This window comes from Nesoenas mayeri, assembly GCF_963082525.1.
Source record: "Nesoenas mayeri genome assembly, chromosome: 16".
In the NCBI taxonomy this organism is placed as follows: domain Eukaryota; kingdom Metazoa; phylum Chordata; class Aves; order Columbiformes; family Columbidae; genus Nesoenas; species Nesoenas mayeri.
The window spans coordinates 15,883,712-15,906,353 of NC_137562.1; the positions used below are offsets into that span (position 1 = coordinate 15,883,712).

General features: G+C 45.7%; 1 protein-coding gene across 3 annotated transcripts; it reads right to left on the minus strand.

The window, feature by feature from the left end:
* Nucleotides 1-3,396: 3,396 nt before the first annotated feature.
* On the minus strand, nt 3,397-21,604 carry STAU1 (staufen double-stranded RNA binding protein 1; the record flags this gene model as incomplete). 3 transcript variants are annotated; one of them, XM_080354567.1, is made up of 14 exons in its annotated part: nt 3,397-4,221; nt 4,843-4,928; nt 6,266-6,388; nt 7,101-7,420; nt 7,764-7,836; nt 8,547-8,693; nt 9,518-9,661; nt 10,193-10,423; nt 11,687-11,785; nt 17,192-17,357; nt 18,053-18,191; nt 19,245-19,401; nt 20,562-20,686; nt 21,412-21,604. In XM_080354567.1, 14 exons carry the CDS (start codon nt 21,602-21,604, stop codon nt 4,134-4,136), a joined length of 2,091 nt encoding a protein of 696 aa, XP_080210693.1. In that variant the 3' UTR covers nt 3,397-4,133. The 3 variants fall into 3 exon arrangements, with proteins under 3 accessions (XP_080210693.1, XP_080210695.1, XP_080210694.1); XM_080354569.1 differs by lacking the exon at nt 11,687-11,785 and having other exon boundaries at nt 3,397-4,207; nt 10,193-10,405; XM_080354568.1 differs by lacking the exon at nt 11,687-11,785 and having other exon boundaries at nt 10,193-10,405.
* Between the last annotated feature and the right edge of the window lie 1,038 nt (nt 21,605-22,642).

The following is a 22,642-nucleotide window of genomic DNA, read 5'->3' on the forward strand; positions in this document are numbered from 1 at the left end:
CTGGGGCAGGACCGGCCACAGAGAGGGGGTTGAAATGGAGTCACAGTCCAAGAGGTCAGGGAACGGGGAACGCACGAAGCCATAAGCCCGTTGTGCGTCGGCAGGATGGTCCTGCGGGCTGAAGACGGGAGCTGGACAACCCAGGTTCTGCAGCAGGCAGCTGCGGTCTGGACTAGCTCAGAGTTATGACTGCTCCACGTTTTGGGATTAGCTGTTTGAGCAGGACACGCTGGTTGTGCCAGGGCTGGGGCAGAGCTGCGGCTGAGCCGCGGGGAGCGTCCGCGGGCCATGGCGGGGCTGCCGCAGCACCGCACCTGGACCAGCCGCCCGCTCACCCAGCGGGGATTCCGAGACAGGGACCCGAGGAAGCTCAGGGCAGGGCGGAGACACCGCGGGCCAGCGGAAGGGCCAGCTCAGCGGTGGTGCGTGAAACGTCACGAGACAAGGAAAGGCACGTAGTCAATTTGTTGATCAGTTTGCAAACATTCAGCCAACGCTCTGCAAATCTAGAGAGCACATGAGATATTTTAGGCACTCTGAAATGCGTGAGCCTGTCTTGTTTTATTCACCTCCTTGTATAGCACTATCTACAGACATACATACTGCGAGTACATATATAGGCCTTTTAGCATGTTTGTTGTAACGCTGCGTAATTCAGCTACCATTAAAATGCGTTTTCCAAATTAAATGTGTTTGTAGGTGACTGATTCTTGAAAGCACTTATCAGACAGGACTTGTGGAATGAATCTCTATCCCATTAATCCAAGTTCCAGAACACCAAAAGATGAAAAATCAAAGGATATTTTAAGAGGATTACATGGAAAACTAATCTTGTTACACTGCAAACCCATGTCACATGTACAGTGCTAAAGGAACTGTAAACGTCATTTGTGTTGCCAGGCTTGGCAGGGAAGGGAAAATGTGAAGGTCTGGGATGTTAAGCAGCTGCAGTGCAGCTTAGTATCAAATTTATTTGATTTCACTGGGGTTTATTCTCCTTCGCAGAACAGTGCTGAAAATCTCTTTAGCTAGATGAGTTCTTCAGCTCAGTCAGGGCTCGTGGCAGCAAGACCCATTGACCTCGGGAGGTTCCTCGGGAGGCAGCAAGAGTCAGAACACACTCAAGTCCAAGTTCACCTTGTTCTTCCCTGGGGCGCTGCTGTGCAGAGCAGCCGCCTGTGCGAGCTTCACTTCCTCGCTGCTGAGCAGGACCTTGGCGTCTCACCTGGGACAGCCGCGCGTTGGTGGCACAGGGCGGTGACGGGCGGCAGCGCGCTGGGCTGTTGGTGGCACAGGGCGGTGACAGGGCAGCGCGCTGGGCTGTTGGTGGCACAGGGCGGTGATGGGCGGCAGTGCGCTGGGCTGTCGGTGGCACAGGGCGGTGACGGGGCAGCGCGCTGGGCTGTTGGTGGCACAGGGCGGTGACGGGGCAGCGCGCTGGGCTGTTGGCACAGGCAGCCCTTAAATTTTCTATAATATGTGGCATGAAACCCATGCTAATGTGCACCGAGACTCATATACAGGAGCTCCAGCTCATTCACTTGCAGTCGAAAGGTTTCTTAAGATCAAAACCAAGAGTAGACAGTTAAAAGAAAGAACCCAAAGAGGTGGTGACTTGCAGACGGCGCTTTGCTCGCGCTCACAAATGTGATTTATTCCAGGACTAGCCTGCCAGGCCGCTGCCGTCACACAATCGCACCATCACCTCAGCTCTCTCCTGTGTGTATTCTTTGTACAGCTTTGTAGAACAGTTTAGTATCTGTTGAACAAAAGTGTCACATAAAGAGGAGATGACAGAAAAAGCGAGTGATTGCAGTGCTCTAAAGAAACACTTTGTTTTCCTAGAACTCGCTTGGGCTTACCAATAACCCCCAGTGACCCCAGCCTTCCACTGTGAGCTCTGGGACACAGCACCTTCTGGGACACAGCACCTCTGGGACACAGCACCTTCTGGGACACAGCACCTCCGGATGACAGATGCGTTCCAGAGTATTGAACCACAGGTATCTATGGCAAAGCGCCTAGATGAAGGTCCGTGTGAAACACAGGATTATCAACAAATGAATGCTGCAAAATAGTCAGGATAGGCTCTAGTCCCATCCATGGAGAAAACTCCTAAGCAGCAGCCGATAACCACAGGGAGACGATTTACACCACTATCAACGTGGTGTCTGCTCTGCAACATAAATTGCGTGGTAAGTAGTTTCTAAGTGGTAAGAATTTGCAATACAAAGCCTCAGCCTAGCAAGTTTCTTTTAATTTTTAAATGTACAGCATTTTAGTTCTACAAATGTAAGAAAAAAAAAAGAACAAAAAAAACCCAAACCAAAATAAAAAAAAAAAACAAAACCCAAAAAACTTTACAATTTTTTTTGTGTTTATAACGATCAAAACCAACTTGATTCAATAAAATTTGGTATGCGGTTAATGTGGCCCAATTGCTTTCGATAACGCAAATAAAACGTCCGAGACACTTAGGCTGGAGCCGCAGCGACCGCTCCCCGCGTCCCCACGCACGGCACCGGACACGCACACCGAGCGCCACGACCACTCCCCACGTCCCCACACGTGGCGCCGGATGCGCACATTGAGCACCGCGACCGCTCCCCGCGTCCCCACACGCGGCACTGGACGCGCGCACTGAGCACCACGACCACTCCCCGCGTCCCCACGCGCGGCACTAGACATGCACACCGAGCGCCGCGACCGCTCCCCACGTCCCCACGCGTGTGGCACCGGACGCGCACACCGATCGCGGTCACATCCGGACGGTGCGCGGTCTTGTGTCAGTCTGCGCTGCTCTTGCTGCCAGAGGGAAGGTTTGATTTTCAACGTACCCCCCACATCACCAAGTGCCAGGCAAGGTTATGACTCAAATGACAAGCAAACAAGGAAACTTAAAAGTAGGGACTTAAGCTTTGAAATCATACCAACCTGCCGCGCCAGGTTTCTTGTCTTAATCACAACTTTAGTTTAAGCTCCATTAATACAGTTGCACTAACACACTGTGGCACAAATAACAAAATGTACCCACGTTACTTTTGAATTTCCTTGACCTTGCCAGGTTTTCACATCCTCCACATTACTAAATAGTAGTTATTTATATGTAATTGATAACCATTGTACAGTTACTCCATAGCTTTACAATACTGCCCGTACTATATCACAAGCATTACAAATCCTATAAAAAAGCAGCCCCTGTAGTGGCATACAAGAATAAATTAACCAAAAAACTTTAGTATTACCATTTATTGGTGACAAACACTACGTTTTACTTACATTCCATGGGGAGAAAAAATTCCAGCGTAAACAATGAACTGAAGCAGTACTTAACTTGCAAGGCTATCGTGCTTTACCTGGACCATATGCAAAAACCTATTGCGCACGCTTCAGCGCGCAATAACACAACATCAAAAGCAACACAGTTTATATATAAACATAGGTAATTTTTTTCAGCCCTACATGGAGATGTAATTAAACAGTATAAAGCACTCAAGGAAAATCAATCTGCGGTTTTATATGCACTACATTGAGATCATATCCTGTCATGTAGTGAGCTGTGTGCCATCTACACACAGGCCTTAAAACACAGAGCAGAGATCACTGAAAGTCACGTTGCGTCCGAGTTCCCTACCCCCCGCTCAAGAAAACTAGAAGTTAACGAAAAATGAGCAAAGTTTAAAATTCCTAAGGTATTTTAATTCATTCAACCGTTGGATAATTAAGCTAGGGTTGCGAAAATATTGGACTTCTTAAAATGGTGGGCACACAATTTGTTTCCAGCGAAACTTTACTATTTCAGTAAAAACGAAGTAACCACATACATGGATATGATCTTCCCAAGTTAGTTCACAGACAACATGTCAGTCTCAGAAGACAAAGTTTCTAAACTGTGCTATTGTTCTAGATACAATTAAGAAACTTTTAAATGAAAAATTTATAGTGTCATCTCAATCAAAACAACATAAGGAAACTAAAAATTTATCACTGTTTGAAGAAAAAGCAACGGTTATGATTCGGACACTACAGTAGGTTGTCGAGACTGTAGCACTCTAGAACAGTTAGGTTACATTAATAGGAAGCATTTGATTTTCTCTGGTGCTTTCAGGTTTGGGTCCAGTCAGGCGCCTGTTTCAGGCGGTGCTGTCCAGTGCTTGTCCCAGGGTGCTGGAGTTGGCCGGCTTGAGGAGGGGGTCACCTTCCATTTCTTGTTTCACACATCTGCCAGTGAGAACACACCCGTTACTTCGGATAAAACACCGTTTCCATCAACAAGACGCTTCTGTATCCGATACAAACAACACGAGGTGCATACAAACAGTTGGTTGCCATGTAACTGGCCTCCATTTTTTATCAATTAGCACTTTGTTAATTCCACCATTTTAACAGCTTATTATCTAAAGGAGAGGCTCGAGTAGGTGTTGTTGTGGCTCACAGGGAGTAATGTGCAAGCCCTCCACGTTTCTGCCCAGAGCAGGCTGTGAAACCTCTATTGTTCACGGATTTCTAGAGAGAGGAGCAGCTGTGCACCCAAAGCACACCCACAAGCCGCAGCGTTTACAAAGACTTGTAAACAAACGGTTCAAGCAGAGGGATCCCGGTCAGAATTGCTCTGGATCACAGCCATCACGTTCTATCCAACTGCTCCTGCTTAGCATTTTGCATTTGACACATCAAAGCTACAAGCTTGATGATAAACCGACCCTCTCGTCCTCCTGAAGAAGAGAACAGCATTTTAACTTTTCTGGCAAAGAAAATACCCCTCCCATGTTATTTGTTTCTAGCACGTCACCGGGTCAGAGGCTCCCGTGAGCGCGAGGGAAAGGCAGCGGTCACACTCACACAGACATTGGTCCATTGCCCGTCCTTGGCATCTCTGTGGTTTGTTGGTCCAGCTCAGACAGCAACTTTAAAATATTCAATGCAGCCTAAAGAAAAGAGAGAACGTTCAGCAACTCAACCGGCGTCCATTCCGTTGAGTGAAAGCAGGACCGGGGCTGCTTGAAACAAAGTACACCTTCTAATCTTGGTAATGTATTTTTAAGGTGCATAATGATGGTGGAAAACAACGCAACGGTGCAGAATTTAATCCTGCTACATTACACAACAGAATGTGCTGTGGCTACGGGATTCCCGTTGCATTTGTTTTAGCAATAGGGAAAATGAATTCAGCAGTACTATTAATATCAAAGGAAAAGACACTAGATTAGTAGTGGCTCAAACTGTACAGAGCTTAAGATAAAGGATATTAATACACACAGAACCAAAGAGTCCTTTGCAGAAACAGAAAAGCTGGAGGAGAACGCAAGGCACCCCCAGGGCACGGGTGGCTGCTGAAAGGCGTCAGTGGCCCGTGGCTGGGGCACAACTCGGTCACCTTTTTTCAGCTCTATTCAGATCAACCTCAGGGGCACTTTTCAGAGCGCCCCTGGTTCGTTATGGCACACGCATTAGACAAAGCTGGAACTCTGAGCGGAGGAAGCTTCTCATGTTGGCCCCATCGTGATGGTTAAGCTCCGAACTGGCTGCTCCTTCTCCCTTTTACCTACTGGCCTGTCCTGTGTGCCCAGTGGTACAGGAGCCCTTTGCAGCAGCATGGAAGGTGGGCATGAAATTGTCAAAATAAGTGACAAAGATCAAAGACATCTGTATCAAATTATAGCCGTTGGGAAATTACCGCAAGAATTTTTAGTATAAAATTCAGTACAATCAAGTTTTCCTTTTCTAAGTGTATTTCCATAGTGCAAACCATTCCTTTGGTCTGCGCTCAGTACCCGGGTCACCGTTGGACACCGAAAGAACAAAACTCTTCAAATTACAGTAAACTGTGCACATATTGTTAGCAATATATGTCTTCTATAGTCCCTCACAGTTCACAACCTAGAAGACTGATTCTTTCACAAAGAAATATTTCAAAGGGAAATACCAGCCCCTTCTGTTACAGAAAATAAGCTGATATGCTCTTATGTTTTAAAAGTTCCTTTTCATACATTTTGTTTAATATGTGCTCATGCAAATCGTATCAAGATAAAGCAAATGCATTTTTGTAGACCAAAATTGTGAGCACGTATTAAGCATTTTAAAGGTTATTTACATTAGTTTGTGATATTATTAATCAATTATTTCAGCAACCTGGGGAAATATTAGACAAAAAGTAGCCAGGGAATCGTACAGCATTTAATTCAGTGCTATCCAGGAGCGCTGTGGCACCTGGCGCTATCTCACTGCAGGCTGCACACAAAGCCCTTGAGCAGCAGTCCCGTACCATGTCGTGGCAGGACTCCACGTCCTTTCCGATGCCGTGGCTGATCAGCGGCGGCTGAGAGGAACAGTTTATAAGAGATACAAACTCGTTCTTGTTATTTTTTGGAAAGTCTTTATATTCAACCTGAAGAAAAGAGAAGGATTTAGTTCTTTTCAGTGAACCAAGTACAGCAAATATATCACAATTGAAAATCATCCTGTCTTTAAATCATTCCGTCAGCCAGTAGAACCACTTACTTTGAAGTCTGACTTCACTTGTAATGCTTTTTAGCAACCATGAGAGCTCTGCAAGCCTTCTGAATAAAGTGGCTATTCAGTAATGATTGGTGCTGGCACCTTTATTCTGATCATTGCTATTGACATTTAAAACTTTCCCTATTGCACTTTTTAACCCACTGAGCTCCTTTAACATATTCATATAGGAACTGGCATGCGGTTCTGATTAAAGGGACCAAACAAAAAATGTACAGCTGACAGCCAGTGTCAATGTATGAAACATTATTCAAAGAGCCTGATTTTGGATCAGCCAAGTTCAAGTTCACACTATGTTCCTGCATCATGACAATTTTCAGAAACTGCTCCTTTCAATTTTATTCTTCCAGCACTGAATTTGGGCTGAGGATACAGTACAGAAATCCACATTTGAAAACTAAATAAAGCAGCTGGAAAATTCAGCACATTTCGTAGGTACAGTAAAAACATCTACACAAATGTCAGCTTCACAAGCAGCCCCAGCAGACATGGGGCGCCAGCAGAGCTGAAAAGCTTCACAGCCACCAACAGGCTGGGCCAGTCTGGACGGGTCTGGAAGAAACCCTGCAAAGCCGAACTCCTACCTGGATTCCTTGAACGTTGGAAAGGTAGTCCAGCTGCTCAGAGGGCCGGGCCAGCGGCCCGTGGGGTACGTGGCCTGACGAGTTGTTGTTCTTTAGAATGGTCTCGGCAGTAGGAGAAGTGCCGCCGTACAGCAGCTCTCTGGCGATCATGGCTGTCACTGTCGCCTTGGCGGGGTTTGGGGCCGCCCTGCTGAACTCTTTGGTGTGGTGTCCTTGACTGGCTCCTACAGCTTGTGCAACCTCCGGGACCATGGGGAGAATTCCAGCAGGAAGCTGCTGATGGCTAAGGTAAGGCATCCTAAACTCATCTTCTTTATTACCTGAGAGGAGAGAGGCACATGCTGAACAGACGCTGCTCCCGGGAGGCCTCCTGCAGCCACATGAAGGCACCTACAGGCATCAAAAGCCACTTTCTCAAAAGGCCATTTGTTTCAAATGACTTCTGAGACACTAACAACCTCAGTGAGCTTGATTCACTTTTGCTGGGTCAATCCAGCACCATTAAGACCGAGTTTGCTTGTTGAATAACTGATGCAGTGAACAAAACCCTCCCACGGGCAGCTGTGCCCTGCAGGCTCTGCGCAGCCGTGACGCCACGGGAGGGACGGGATGCGCCGCGCACGCACACGCCAGGCGGCCGCGCTCCTCTCGGCAGTCACTTACTAGTTGCGGTCTCCTCGGAGCCCGGCTCAAAGAAGGTTACTTTTCTGCCATCACCTGGTTTCTTCACTGGTGTCTTAAAAATAAAAGGAAAAGAAGCCAAAACCACAGAATGCATTTAAAAATTTATTTTCCCCAAGTTTTAAAGTTTTCAAGATGTAGGTGATCTGACTACTCAAAATTTTACGGAAGAATTTATTGTTCAAAAACCTCAATGATTAAATAGCTACCAAGAACAGGCAAGTTCGGTGATTTTTATTCACTGAATGATTAAAACTATCTACAGAGTAGTAGAGGGGTATTAACAAGACAGGTATTGAGAAGTAGATACCACAATAAAGCCAGTTAAAGCAACATTATTGAGCGCTGCTGAGGACAGTGTGCTGCACACAAACGGGCGTCTGCACGGAAAAGGAGACACTTAAAACCAGGCTTGCTATTTGAACTGCCTGGTAACACCTCTGTGTCAAGAGGAGAACAGGAGGCTCCTTCCTGCCAAGGGAGCCACCAAGGAACTGTTACAGACTTTGGACTGAAGCTGCTGGCAAGGCTGTGTGAAACTATTCCTACCGCAAATCCTATAACCTACATGTCTGCAAGCTCCTAAGACCCTGTCCATCATTTATCACCGGTTCTGAGCCATTGCATAAAGAAGAAATACATTCCTTTAGTCTTCTGATGATACTTGGATTTACTTGCAAGAACTGAAGCCTTGCAAAGCTGGGATTGGTTCAGCTCAGCTTTTGCTGTAGTCTAGAGCAGCGGTTGATTCTCACGGGCTCTTACCTTCTCCTCCGTCTTTAACGCTGGCTTTGGAGGTTGAGGTTGAGGGATTTTGAAACCTAAAATTTCCAACATGTTTTCAGCTGCATTGCGTTTAGCAACCTTTTTGTTGGTGCCCATTCCTTCGGCTGTGTGTACACCGACTTTCACCTGACAAAAGAGGAGGGAAAGACAAGCCCATTCTTACACAGTAGTATGAGAATTCCCTTGTTAGTGATCTGTGTCTTAAGCATGCTGTGAGTCACAAAAGGGTTCAAGTGATCATTACTCTAAGCAAGTTGTCATTTATTACCAATGATCATTGGCCTCCAAGCACAAAAACTCCAAACAGGAGTCACACAAGCGACTATTTCATGATCTCACTTTGGCAACAGCCTAAACGCTCAGAACTGCTATCGGGGCAGAGGTAAATTCTCCAAGTTGAAGTCGCAGGTTTGGCAGATTTACTAATGTAACGGACAGAAAACAACTAACTTCTGTGTCTCGGCCAGAAGAGGAGAGCGCTCTGGAGAATACACTTAATTGTAAGTAGATACTCAGTATTAAACTACAACGATGCTATTGGGATTTGCGATGCAGGGAGCAGGAAGTGCTGCACTCTAAAGCAACACTCAGAGACCAGGGGAAGCGGGAAATGAAGGACACCATGTTCGTGTTAATGAATCCTGCATTACAAAATACAGGAAGCTCAGTGTCTCTTAACAGAATATTAATATTCCTGTTAATTGAAATATTAAGGAGTTACGACACAGACTTGTGGTGCCCTATGCAAGTTTTTATAAACACGATTCAGATCACTTTTCTTGAACACAGCGTACTAGATATTTTCTTACTAAACTCATGGCAATTTGGCTGCAGCCCTGTTGACCTGCTGTTTGACTCATCATGCCAACCTGATTACTGCAAGTTAAAAAATAATAATAATAATGAAAAGGACAGTCATGCAAGCACATTTCTCAGGTTACCACACCAACCTGCATAACGAACTCCCTGCGCCTGGGGAGCCCGCGTTCCGTGACCAGCATGTACTCCGGCTCCTTCTCCTTCTTGGCCTGCTGGATCTGGGCAAGTCTGCTAATGGGATTCATTCCTTGGCCATACTCCGGACTCGTTTGCAGCTACGTAGGACAATGGTTGGGAAAATAAGCCAAAATTTGTGAATATTTGGTTTATTTGACAAAATGCAGCCTGCAACTGAATTAAAAACACTGAAATAAAAGTTGCTGTCACACTGTCACAGCCAAAGAGAAACACTCAATGTATTTGGCTCTGCTGCCACAGTTGACCACATTTAACCTACTGCTGGTAACAGTTTTACAAGCTCTAATCCTGCTATATTAGGCAGGACGGGCTTACAGGAGATTTTGCGCAAGCAAAACCGTGCAAAACCCAAAGCCGGGAAGTCTAAGGCTTGAAAGTCAGAGCTTGATTTCTATGTGCCAATTATTCTTTTAAGGTTTCTCTTTCATCTTTAATTTACTGATAACTGGTGTAAAAGTGGTGTCAGAATCCCATTTAGAGGGGGAGCAAACTATCATTGCGCTTGTTTGGAACGCACGAGGCTGCTGCTAAGCGCTGAGTAACTCAGAAACGCCTCTCATCTGCTGATTACTTGTAACAGCCAGATTTCCAATCTGTTTGTCTCTTACCTTCACTATTGACTTTGTTTTCTTTTTGATCCGTGGCTTCATTTTCTCGACCGTAGGAAGGGGGGGCAGTTTCCTCAGCTCCTCCAGGACGGCTATCGCCGCGTTCTTCTTGGAGATCTTCTTGCTCTTCCCTTCGCCTTCGCCCATGAACTCTCCCACCGACACCTTGGTTACAAAGCTCTTCATGTGGGGAGGACCACTTTCCTTGGTCACCTGTTTCAGAGGGAAAAACTGAGTGAAAGCGTGATAAACACTCATTAAAAATGGTAGGGCACAGCGTTTATAACAAACTTCTCTCAAAAACTACGGATCAAGAGATTCTGGATTCTCATACAACCCAGAAGTAGGGATGTAAAACATCCTCTAATAGCACAAATCCCACCCAAATAAATATATACTTTAAAAATATCAGATGCAGTAAACAGTATTTACATATAAGTCACTAGCTCATCTTACTTAATCTACTGATCAACTGTTTCAACATTAAAATATGACTGTTCTGCTTCCTCAGTGTGTACGTCACACAGTTAAAATCCCCTCACTAAATACATCATGTTACGGTGATAGAGCACTACAGAGCAGCCATTCTTTAGGATCCAGTATTTTAGATCAGAACTCAAGCATTCTGTAGACATCTGCTACGGATTTGGTCTTTTGACTCCATTCATAACACATCGCACTTCAAAATATCCACCAAGTTAAAAAGTAAGACTGAATGGAAAAGGTCCACCCACAGCTGGCTTTGTGTAACAGTGTATTTTACCAGGGATGCGCAGGCTGATCTGCAGTTATCAAAAGCTTCACGTAAAATTTCTTAAAACAGTTTTAGAAGCAATTTAGTTACACACAATTGCGCTTTCTTACTCTAATCATTCAGACAGTTGACTTAAATGTGACTCTGCCAGCCCAGGAAAGCAGCGCGATCAGTTAAGGTTCGGGGGAACCGACGCTCCTGGGGAAGCCATTGCTGGGAGGCGAGGAGCTGGCGGAGGAGGGCGAAGAGGCAGCGAGCAGCCAGGCCAAAGGGAAAGGAAAGAGGCACAGGAGTCACCTCACGGCAGGAAAGGAAGCCTAGTGCCGGTCCTGCGGTGCGGCCGCGCGCGCAGCTTCGCAGACACCCCACGCAACCTCTACCCTTCGCCTCGCGCTGCGTGTGACTGTGCTGACCGCTCGCCCGGGGCTGCGGTTGCTTCTCGCTGCAGTACTGATCTCTGCAAAGGCTCGTGAAGAAGATTGCGCAGCCAACCTTGGCGGACCTGTTCGCTCAGGTTGGGATTTTAGCGCGTGAATGTGCGAACAGGTGGGTTTGGCTTTTCTCTTCACTTTACCATAAACTCCGAGACAATCGGGGTGACTGTCAAAGGTAAAAATGGATTCACAACTAACAGGGTATGTTAAAAGTCAGTTGTCTGGGTTATCTAGAAAAGACTCCACTTAATGTGTACCCTTAATGTGCTAATAAAAATAAATCTAGAGCTTGTAAAACAAACATACCTCAAAATTCACAGGCAAGTTCCTTTTAAGTGCAATCTCAAAAACTTGGCTTATTTCAGATTTATTGAGATTTTCATCATCTGGTTCTTTTCCGTTAACCTAAAAGAAGCATACTCTATTTAAAATAAAGCTCCTATTAAATTGAATGTTATCCATCCAACCAGTTTACTGAACTCTCAATATTTTAAGTAGTCTGACCTTTACTGGTGTTGTATGTGAATGTGTAGAAATGCAGCACAATCACTACAGAACTGGAATGTCAGCAGCTCGGTTAAGGTGTGTGTGTAGAAGCTAGCAAGCCTTCGTATTCTCATGTGCCCATGATGAGAAAAAAACAAATGGAATAAGGGCCAATAGGTTTAAAATCTATTTACAGAAAAACAAGCTGAAGTGTTAAACGAACTGAGTTCCAAATGGAAGTACCTTTATGAAATACAGTTTTCATACGCTGCCTGGACATTCGTACCAAAAGCACTAAGACAGTATCAGATAAGAGAAAGGGCAGGAAAAACAAAGATGCTGAGAATGGGACCGATGTGGAAAAGGCTGGCTGCGGAGCGCTGGCCTCGTCCTGCCTGCCCACGCGCTGCCCTGCAACTGCTGCATCTACAGGTTTGTTCTATCCATCTGAAGAACGTACTGTCAGGAACTTGCCTTCAGTCAAGCGGTGCGGTGCCTGAGAACGCACACCCGGAGGACAGCGGTGCCGGTGACGCTCGCCGACCGGCACTGCTGCTGTCTCCAGGTAAAACTGTCACCGTGACTCCAAAGTGCCTCCACTGATGCTGAGACCAACGTGAACTCAGAGGCACGGTAACAGCAACAGAGACACTTTAACACTAAGTGTCCAGCACTGACATTGGAAAGATTATGATAAAGATGAATAGCAACGATTTCACCAATTACATCACGCCACAACACTAGTTATGCAACCAGGTAACAAAGATGATTTCAGTATTTTATTGGAGCAGCAGAAATAAGCTAGAGAGCTCTCATTGATTAAAACTAGTTCTGATGGTAGCAAGTATCCCAAATGTCTGGTACTAACAAGGCAGATTAAAATATGAGGATTTTTTTTCCCACCACTTAAAGCACCTTCTTCCCATCTCAGAACAAAACACGAGTAAAATTAATCTGTGCTTGTCACTCCTCCCACTGTCCCATCAGATTTCACACTGTTCTTATGGGCCAGCCTTCTAGTTCAGCTTTCAGTTGCAAATATTTCGGAAGAGCACATATGGCCCAACATCCTTTTGCAGTGATAACACTGATAGTTCTGACCCCACCACTACCCCCAGTCTCCAGCCTCTCGTTGGGGGCGCAGAGGGAGCCCGTGGGCGCAGAGGGAGCCCGTGGGCGCAGAAGGAGCCGTGGGCGCAGAAGGAGCCCTGGGCGCAGAAGGAGCCCTGGGCGCAGAGGGAGCCCGTGGGCGCAGAGGGAGCCCGTGGGCGCAGAAGGAGCCCGTGGGCGCAGAAGGAGCCATGGGCGCAGAGGGAGCCGGGCTGGCCCCGGGGGCCAGGCGCTGCACGCGGCAAGCATCGCAGACCTCGGCAGCAGGCACAGCGCCACTTAACGCTGGCAAAACCCACACTGAATACCCAGCCTCGATCCTCATATTCTAAAACCTATTTCAAATGCAATCAGGAAGTTTAAAAGGAATAGCACCACACGCACAGAAAAAATCTGTGTGCTACTAACGTCTTCTTTTATTACAGTCTAGGTGTTAAAGCAAGTTTAATGCCAGCATCCCTAGGAATGATCTGTCGCTACCTTTACTGTCAAAACATCAGCACGATCACTTTAATTACAAATATTTTCCCTTCTTTGTAATCTCAGATATATTCTTATTTTTCAAATTCTGACATTTTTCCTTGCAGAAATGATCAGGACTTCTCTTTATTGGATTAATCTTTTCCCATTTAATATTCTTTCAAGAGAATACACACAAATAATATATAATAAATATAAATACAGTGTATATTCTTGACATATTCCAAGTCTGTTCACATGGTGTAAAACACAGGTACTTTTCCTCAATACCTTTATCTAAAAAGAGTAAATTAATAGAAAAATAATAATAAACAGACTATAGCTGTTTTACTGGTGATTTGTCTTTACTTGAGTTCTGAATCAGTTTATTTTATAAATCAACAAGTCATAAACACGTTCTCCTCTCCCTGCACAGCCCAAGGCAGATGATGTGTAACGGCTGCTTTTAGAGCAGTTCACAGGTACGCACAGACTAACCTCGCCGAGGAATCTGCCACTAACATAAGCATTTGCTACTCTGGAGTTCCATCAAATTGCTCAAATCCATCTCTAACAACTGAGAAAAACAGTCACAAAAGGAAAAATGGCAATAGATTAAAAAACGGCCACGCAAAGCGCAGAAGTACCGCACTCCTTTGAGAGGGAATCCCTCTCAGGAACTCGCACCACGCAGAGGATGGAAACCAGCGGCGCTGCTTGTCTGACCTGCACTGATTTCAGCACAGGTACCAGTCTGACTGTTGGCTTCCCTGCTAATGGTATGAAGAGCAGCTGATATTTACCAACTAAGTGGCAAAAAACAGGAGCAATTCTGTTTTGAGTATGTTTAGGCCAAAGTTAGAATTCCTGTCTAACCATTCTGCTAGAACGCACAGCTTTCTGTGTTTCCTAAGCTTAAATCAATGCTTTATCATCTCTGGATTTGAATATGCAAAGTAAGCCTGCAGGCTGAGGAGCTGTGGGAAATGGCCATTCTCACCCTTAACAGTCTCATGATTTTATTCAATTATTTCTTCTTAAGCACTGAATATTTTCTAATTTAAAAAATACAAGATTAAAATATTAAAAATTTGTGAAATAAATAATTTTAAAATATACAAAATAATTAAAAAACCCCACCAACCAGAAATACAAGAGTTCAAACTTGAGCGTATTCTGTTTACACACACACACGCAAATGGGATACACAAGAATAACTACATTTAAAAGGAAAATTACTGGCAACGTCAAATGACAGGTAGGAAGTCTCAGGATCATGTCTGCTTGCCAAACCTTCATTTGCCTCCGTGGCGCACACGCACTGTAACCGCATCTCGTGTGACCTCCCGGGGCCGCGCGCCGCCGAACGAACAGCGCTCAGCGGGGTCAAAATCCTCCTGCCCCCAAACCAGCAACCCCTCCGCCATTCCTAAAACTATGGTATTCGCAAGCCGCAAATATGAATGAGCTTAGTGTTTAAGTACCGAAGTTTAGATTAAGATCTGATTTATCTGAGCGTTTGTTATAAAGCAGTACTCTCTGTTTGAAGCATTGCTCTCCTTAAGCATAGCTGCGTTTCCTACTGTTTGTTTGGTAGATAAGTCAAACGTAAGTAGAAAATAAAATGACAAATGCATCTCTTGAAAGTCTAAGTGACCTCCCTGCGTAGGTACAGCAGGTCAAGGCAGCACTCAGCTCGCTCCAGCGAGACTGCAGCTGTTTCTGTCATAGCTCTCCCTTCTTGCAATCTCCTGCATCATTCACAGTTGCATTTCCCTTATCATGTCCTTAAAAAAATAAAAATCAATAAAAGACACTCTGTAGGTTTACTTGTTTACTTCCTTCTCCTCCTCATTTACACCCCTGCACTGAATGAGACACCCTAGAGAAAGGGACACACAGTCACAGAAAAAGACTATTGCCGTGTTTGTTCTGGACCCCTCGCGTTACTCAGCTTTCAACACAACTCTACAGACATTCAGCAAGTCACTTGTACAAAAGCATTTCTAAAAAAGCGAACAGAAAATAACTCAGTGACCCGTGATCCTATTGTTTTCCGCGGAGCCGGACTGCCTGGGCCCAGCGCACAGAGCTTTGCTACCTGAGCGGAAAACTGGCTGCTGACAGTCCGGCGTCTTGTAGGAGCAGCAGTGCCAGGAGGACGTTACGGATTAGTGACGCAGAACAACAACGCTCAGGAATCTGGGAGTCCCCTGCACTGAAGGGGAACAACTCCCTCAGACCTGACCGCTCCAGCTTGTCCCTGGCCGCACGGTGCCTGTCACCAGCTGCAGTTTGCAGTGCAGAACTCAGACCTGACCGCTCCAGCTTGTCCCTGGCCGCCTGTCACCAGCTGCAGTTCGCAGTGCAGAACTCAGACCTGACCGCTCCAGCTTATCCCTGGCCGCCTGTCACCAGCTGCAGTTTGCAGTGCAGAACTCATCTCCAGTCTCTCAGCTTCTTTTCCAGCATTGCTCTGTGGTGACCCCCTGGCTCTCACAGCCTCCAGCCCCCGCAGTGCCCGCTCCTCCAGGAGAGCTTTCTGCTACCCAACCACTCCCCCGGCGTCCCCGAGGCCTCTTCCCTCAACCATCGGATCCAGTGGTTTTGCCCGATTATCTGGGCAATGCTCTCCCCTACAACACACCCAAGTTGTAACTCAACATCCCTTGGCTTCACACCACACAGTCCTCGGTCCTCTTGCTCTGCTGCTCCTGGTAGTTCCCAGCTATTTTCAAAGGGCCTGAGACCCTTTGTTGCCTTCTTCCCAAATCCTTCATTTCCCTTCTTTCTCAGGACGTAGCCAGACTCAGCATCCAGCAAGTTCTCATGCTCCCCAGGGTGTAAATTATCAGTCTAAGCTCCACTTTCTGTTCCCCACCTCTCTGGCAACATCCTTGTCTCTCTTGCTTCAGGGTTTGTATCGCATGGCTTCCTCCTACAGGCGACGATGATGCCAGCATGGAGTGCAGCAACAGATCTCTTGCTCTTAGTTCTAACATCAAGCTCTCATAACTCAGACAAGTATAATGAGCCCATACAGGACAGACTAAATGCACCCTTTGTAGTAGCCACAGCAGCCAGCCAACACGCCGAGGGCGAGCGCGCGGTCAGGCAGCCCCGGCGGCTCTGGGTAACTCGTGCACACAACGAGACCTCCTGCCCAGGCAGCAAAAATCATAAAGAAAGAAAAGCAATAACAGGGTCTCAGGATGGAAAGCGCTGGGCAGCCATAAATAGATGGGGGGATGAAAATTTGCTTCTTAGATGCATATCATGATGTGTGTGAGTTTACTACTTCCATGCACCTCCTCCTCCGCTAGAGCTTCCAAGGCTCTTTCCAAAATCATGGAGGAATTTTAGCCAGGAAGCAAAGCCATGTCTGATTTCTATGTTGCCCATCCTAGGGTGAAGTACCCCATTCACACACTTCTTCGGAAGTTTGTATATGATCTGTACCTGATAAGATATTAGCTCCTATCTATGCTTCCAGTGCTCATATCTGACAGAGGTCTATAGCATTGCTGTGGGAAAATACGACAGCAAAAGAATTAATATAACTTCATTTGGGAATACTCTAGTTCCACAGAAATCTATGCTTTTCAGTAAGTGTTTCTGCTGACACAAGTACGTCAACGCTACTACACAGAATTACATTTTGCAACTCTCATCTTCCCTCAATGAGGAACAAATTCTATAACGACATCTTGGTTTATCTCAGCAATTCATGCTTACAGCACCAAGATCGATTCCCACCTCTGGCTTCTCAGGCAAGGGCTCGTTCTGCAGAACTTTCAGTGCTTTAGCAGCGGCATCGTGCTTGGCAGCTTGTCTTGTTCGTCCTTTCCCGTGAAACTGCTGCCCTCCGATCGAGAGCTCCACTTGGTAAAGCAAGGGCCCAACAGGAAAGGGGTAAAAGTACCTGCAAAGAGACAGGTTGAATAGGCAAACAGTCGAACAGCAGCACCAGTTACACATGCATGAATCTCACGGATATCAGGAACCACAAATCTGCACCGAGGCACTACTATTGAAAAGCCAAATCTTTCTTTAAAGTCTAAAAGATTTTAGGGAGAGCCCTTGGAGTATCAACATTTCTTGTTTTACAGTACAAACGCGGTTCTAACCAACTAGAACAGAGGACTATGTACCTATGCTTTCACAGACTCGGCAGCCCAGTCAGCTTTGAATTGTCAGTTCCTATGCTCATGTAATATTCTTTACACTGAAGGTGTAATTTAAATTGTTTTAGAAAAAGCACCAAACTTTTCTTCCCTTTGGCTTTACACAGAAAGGAAATGAAAGAAATCCTTAGCCATTCAATTACTGAAGCTGGCTATATCCGAACGCCCTCAAAAGCACTTCAGCATCTGGCCCAGTTCCTTTTTTCCTCCCCTTCCACTTCCCCGCAAAGGAAATGTCTTAACTAAGACAAATGACAGATACTGATGGGCTGTACTTGTCAAAACCTCTGGCACCACAGGCTGCTGTGTCTCCAGCTGAATATCAGGCCTGTGCTTTCAGCTGGTTTTCAGAAGAGAGCATCGAAGCCCTGGGATGAGGAGAGTGGAAGTTCAAAGCTATGAGACTGCAAACGAGAAATTAAATGATACATACCGTGGAGGATAAGTACCACCTCGCATAGTGTAGCTGTAAGTGGATCTCATCCCCGTATAGGGATCAATAGGTTTGTACATAGGTTTCTTTCCCAGCTTCATGCAAAGTGCATTTAACTCCACTGTGGGGGTTACGCTGTCTAAATGGAAAGGAACACAACGTCAGCCAAAGCCCCGCAGCCCCGCAGCCGCAAACCTGAGCTCCAGATCCCCCACGGGCAGCGTCCTGAACGAATTCCGAACAGAAGCGCTAATGAACACACAGAACACGGATAAATAAATGAGCAGCCAAGTACCGTTGTGACAAATCTGGTTACAAAAAAGTCAATTTACTGAGGGCTTTTTTTTAAATGTTGCTTTAAGGTTGTGAAGCTACCCATTTATTTATTCTTACAGCGTATCTAACAATGTGACCTGCACAACACAAGTTTCTCTTCCCAAAAGGTACTTTTAAATGAACTGAGCAGATGCGCTGCGTACCTTTGACGGTGGTTTGCTGAGAGCGAGCAAATGGTTCTCTTTGTATTTAGTGACCTAAGATGGTTTTTTATGACTCTTTGCTTTCCAGTTGCAACTGGCCTTTCGAAAGGAGGGTATATTGCTACTAAGGGCTATAGACGTTTCTCTCAATGGATTGTGTGGATGAGGAATTGACTCACTGACCATTCTCATTTGAGAAGGAACAGTCATGTAAATCATCAATTTTTTAACACAGGCCTCACTGGCTCAAAAATCGGTGTATTCACTAGTAAAACAGTGTTTTGTTATAAGGTAATTGCCCAAAGGGAAATGAAATTATGGAACAGACTCATACACGATGTAAGTAACTGCTGGCTTCTGATATTTTCACTGGTGACTGTACAATAAAAGAAGGAATGCAGGTGATGGCAGAACACAGCTGCACAAAGGAGGTGTGGAGCTGTGCCGGACACACGGACGCTATCCTAGCCATTCTCAATTCAAATGCAAAACAAATCACACGTGCGGAGATGAGGCGCCAGTTCATACTTAGTTTTACATTTTAATTTAATTTTAAATATATCTTAAAGTAACCTTAGTTAAGAAGTTCCCTAAACATAGCTAGCTCCAACTTAAATGCTTTGATACAAATCAACGTCTATTTCTCTTTAAAGTATAAATGATGCAAATTCCCAAGTTTTGATCTAATCCGACGGTTTGGTTGTGGCACGTACCTGGATTCTTGCCTTCGCTGCGAGATGGCCGAGCCGTAGGCTTAGGGAATTTTGTCCCTTCCAAAGCTTTGGCAGCTGCCGCGTGTTGCGCTTTTTTAATACTGGTTCCTTCGGCCTCCCAGTGCTGGTCCCCGAGGGTCAGCTGCACCGTGAACACCTCGCAACCACAAAACAGGGATTTATCACAAGCTGCTTCAGAACTCACGTCATTTATTAGACCCTCTTACAGAAACAATGAGTCTCTTAGTGAGGCAAAAGTTGAGAATACAGTAAGCGAAGCTTTTCTCAGCTACCACGTCACCTCCAGATTTCAAACACTTGCAACATCAACGGGATTTCCCGGAGTATGAGTTGTAGCTGGTGATGGCCCCACGCCCTGCGTGACCACGGAGGCTGCGCACCACGCCAGGCTGTGCGTGGAGGTGACGGCTGCAGGAACGGCTGCTGTGCCAACGCCACCCGCAGCGCCAACGCCACCCGCAGCGCCAACGCCACCCGCAGCGCCAACGCCACCCGCAGCAGCAGCCTGAGATACGGATTTCTGCATAACCCAGTCTTGGGTTTATAATGTTTGTGGGTTTGTTTTATTTCTCTTGTATTTTTTTTTAATCAATATTTTTCAGCATTTGAAGCAAGATGAGTTCATGTCGCACCCCACAGGTAAGCACAAGCCTATCTGATTAGAGAGCAAAGCTCTGCGGCACTTCTAAGTACATGGGATAAGGAAGGATCTATATTCTGGGCATATCAACAAATACAGATTTGTACCTCACCAACCACATCATCACAAAAGCACTACAGCTCCTTATGTAGTATAATTGCCATAAATTTTCCTGCATCTCACAGGATAATTTGGACTGAGAAACTATTTTCATATTGTCAAGTTGGTGGGATTTCTCTCAAAGCATTAAAGTGCACCACAGCAAGAACACTGAACATCTGCAGAAAAGTTTGGTATCACACTAGAAAGTGATTGTATGAAGATCATTAATACACAAATTTTTAGCAAAGGCTGCAAGGGACAAACTTTGCTTTATTAAATGGAAGTGAAAGTCAAATATCTCATACTGGAGCTCACAGAAATAATCCTCAAAATAAACTAAGTAGTGTTAGGTAACGGGTAAGTTCAAACTTTACATACTTTGGGAAAATAACCATTTAGCACACACGTACCAGCTCCACAGCTCCTGCCACTGGTACTTTGCTGAGCTTCCCGCTCTCCTCCACGATCCTGTATCATCTCACACCAAGAGCACACACTTTGCACTTCGGAAACAGCACAGACAGCAGCAGCAAAACCCTTCCATGAACACTTACCTTGGAATGAGCTGGACCTTGCTCGCTCAGAAGTTTATACTCAGGCTGAATCTTGTTGAAACGGGCTAACTCATTCACAAGACACATGGGGGTTTTCTCTTTGGGGTTTGCCATGTTGGAAGGAGCTGAAATATGACAGAAAATCCAAATGAACTCCACTACAATCCTTAATGAAAAAACCCTAACTGGCTTAGCATTTGTCTGCAACACACCGCTTGTCAGAACAGCTGTGCTGGAGCGAACAGCTCTGCTCAGCAGCCAGTGCTCACAATCTACCGAGCGCTGGGATTTGCCCAAAAGACGGCACCGCTGCATTTCATGTCTTAACGCAGGCCAGAGCTCTGTGGTTAGGAGATGCCCCCCGCATCTAGATGCATCTTACGTAACGCATTTCAAGGAGCAAATCTGCCAAGTGTTCATCATTCCCAAAAAATTAGTTAACTTGTTTTACCTTCTCCTATTTTTCCCTGTTATCTATTTTTATTTATTACCTATCATATTCTATTAGCACAATCTATTTATCATTAAATGGTCATAAAAGAACTAAAGACAATAGAACTAAAACTATTTCAAACACATATTTACATTTAAAACACGCCACTTCTAGAAAAGATGAATATTCAATGCTGTATCCTTGTATTCTTTACTATTATGAACATTTCAACTCATCACTAGAACTTTGTGGAATAGCACGCTTCGGTCTGTCTCAAACAGACTTCACTCAATAGGCAGAAGGCATTCCAAGCTACTGTAGTTGGAGAAATACTACTTGTGAAGTATCTGCAGGTGCAAGCCCCCGGAACGCACCACCCGGAACCACGGCCGGCGGGAGCACCCGCGCTGCGCTGACCTGCGGCTGCGCTGGTGGACGTGACGGACGCGGAGGGCAGGGCGGAGTTCTGGATGGGCCTGCCCGCGTTCTCGGAGGGCAGGGGGCTGGCGGTGCAGGGGATGCTCAGGGGCTGTGCCAGAGCCGGGGCCTTAGTCAGGATCTGGCTCCCTGCAAGGGCAGCGGAGGGATTCTGGATTTGAACTTGAGACATGGCCACTTCCCACCAGAGCGAGTTACTGTAGGTGAACAGCTTTGAAGGCAGGCAAACTCAGCGTGACGGAGCCGAACTGCTAACCTGAAACGCAAAGATAAAAATGATTATATTCAATATTTAGCATTCTCTCACTAATGGTCTATTGAAATTATTTCTCCAGTAGCAAAAAGAAGGGAAGTGGAAAAAGCATTCAATGAAACACCCACTGCTTCCATTTTGTACGCAATAAGACATCTAGTTCTAACAGCGTATTTCAATCTATATGCCCTATCATTTCAGTTTCATGTTTATTTGATTTACAAAAGAGAAGTGGTATAGAAGCTTTATTTATGCTTGCTCATTTAAGATCAACTACCCATCTGTTTTCCCATCAATGAATCTGCTTACAATGCAAATCCAGTTACTCACACCGATAGCCACGCTTAGACCCTAAACAAAGAGCAACTTTCATCACCAGATTACAGTTCATGCATTCTGCCATTTAAAGTTTCAACTTGGAAGGGCAAGCACTAAATGCAGTCTTTATACACAACTATTCAGAGCACGCACCCTTTATTATAATCATATACTTTTCCCCCAGGATCACCAGGAGTGCCCGAGCTCCCCCGAGGACACAGCTGGTGTCCCGCAGAAAAGCAGCAATGGCTGAGAAAAGGGAAGGTGTGAGCTCGGAAACTCCATGAGCTACGTGTGCTTTAAAGGTTACTCCTAGTTAAGACAGAATGTGTCTCAGTCACAGTTCGAGCATCGGCTTAAGAGTTATTTGGCCTTGCCACGCTGCAAACAAGTGCTGAAAGCGCCCACAGGCATCTAGACTCATTTAAGGAGACACCTCTGGGCGAGGAACACGCAGCGGTCACCGTGCAGTGCGGGCCGACAAACGAGTATTGGATTTCTCTTGCACACGGATGCAACGCTATTTTCAGTTAAACCTAAATATACAGGGGCGGGTTGCCGGTTGAAGGCTGTCGCTGCTGCCGGAGCTGCCCGGAGCCACTTACCATCCACGTATCCGTTTATTTACTAAAAATCAGT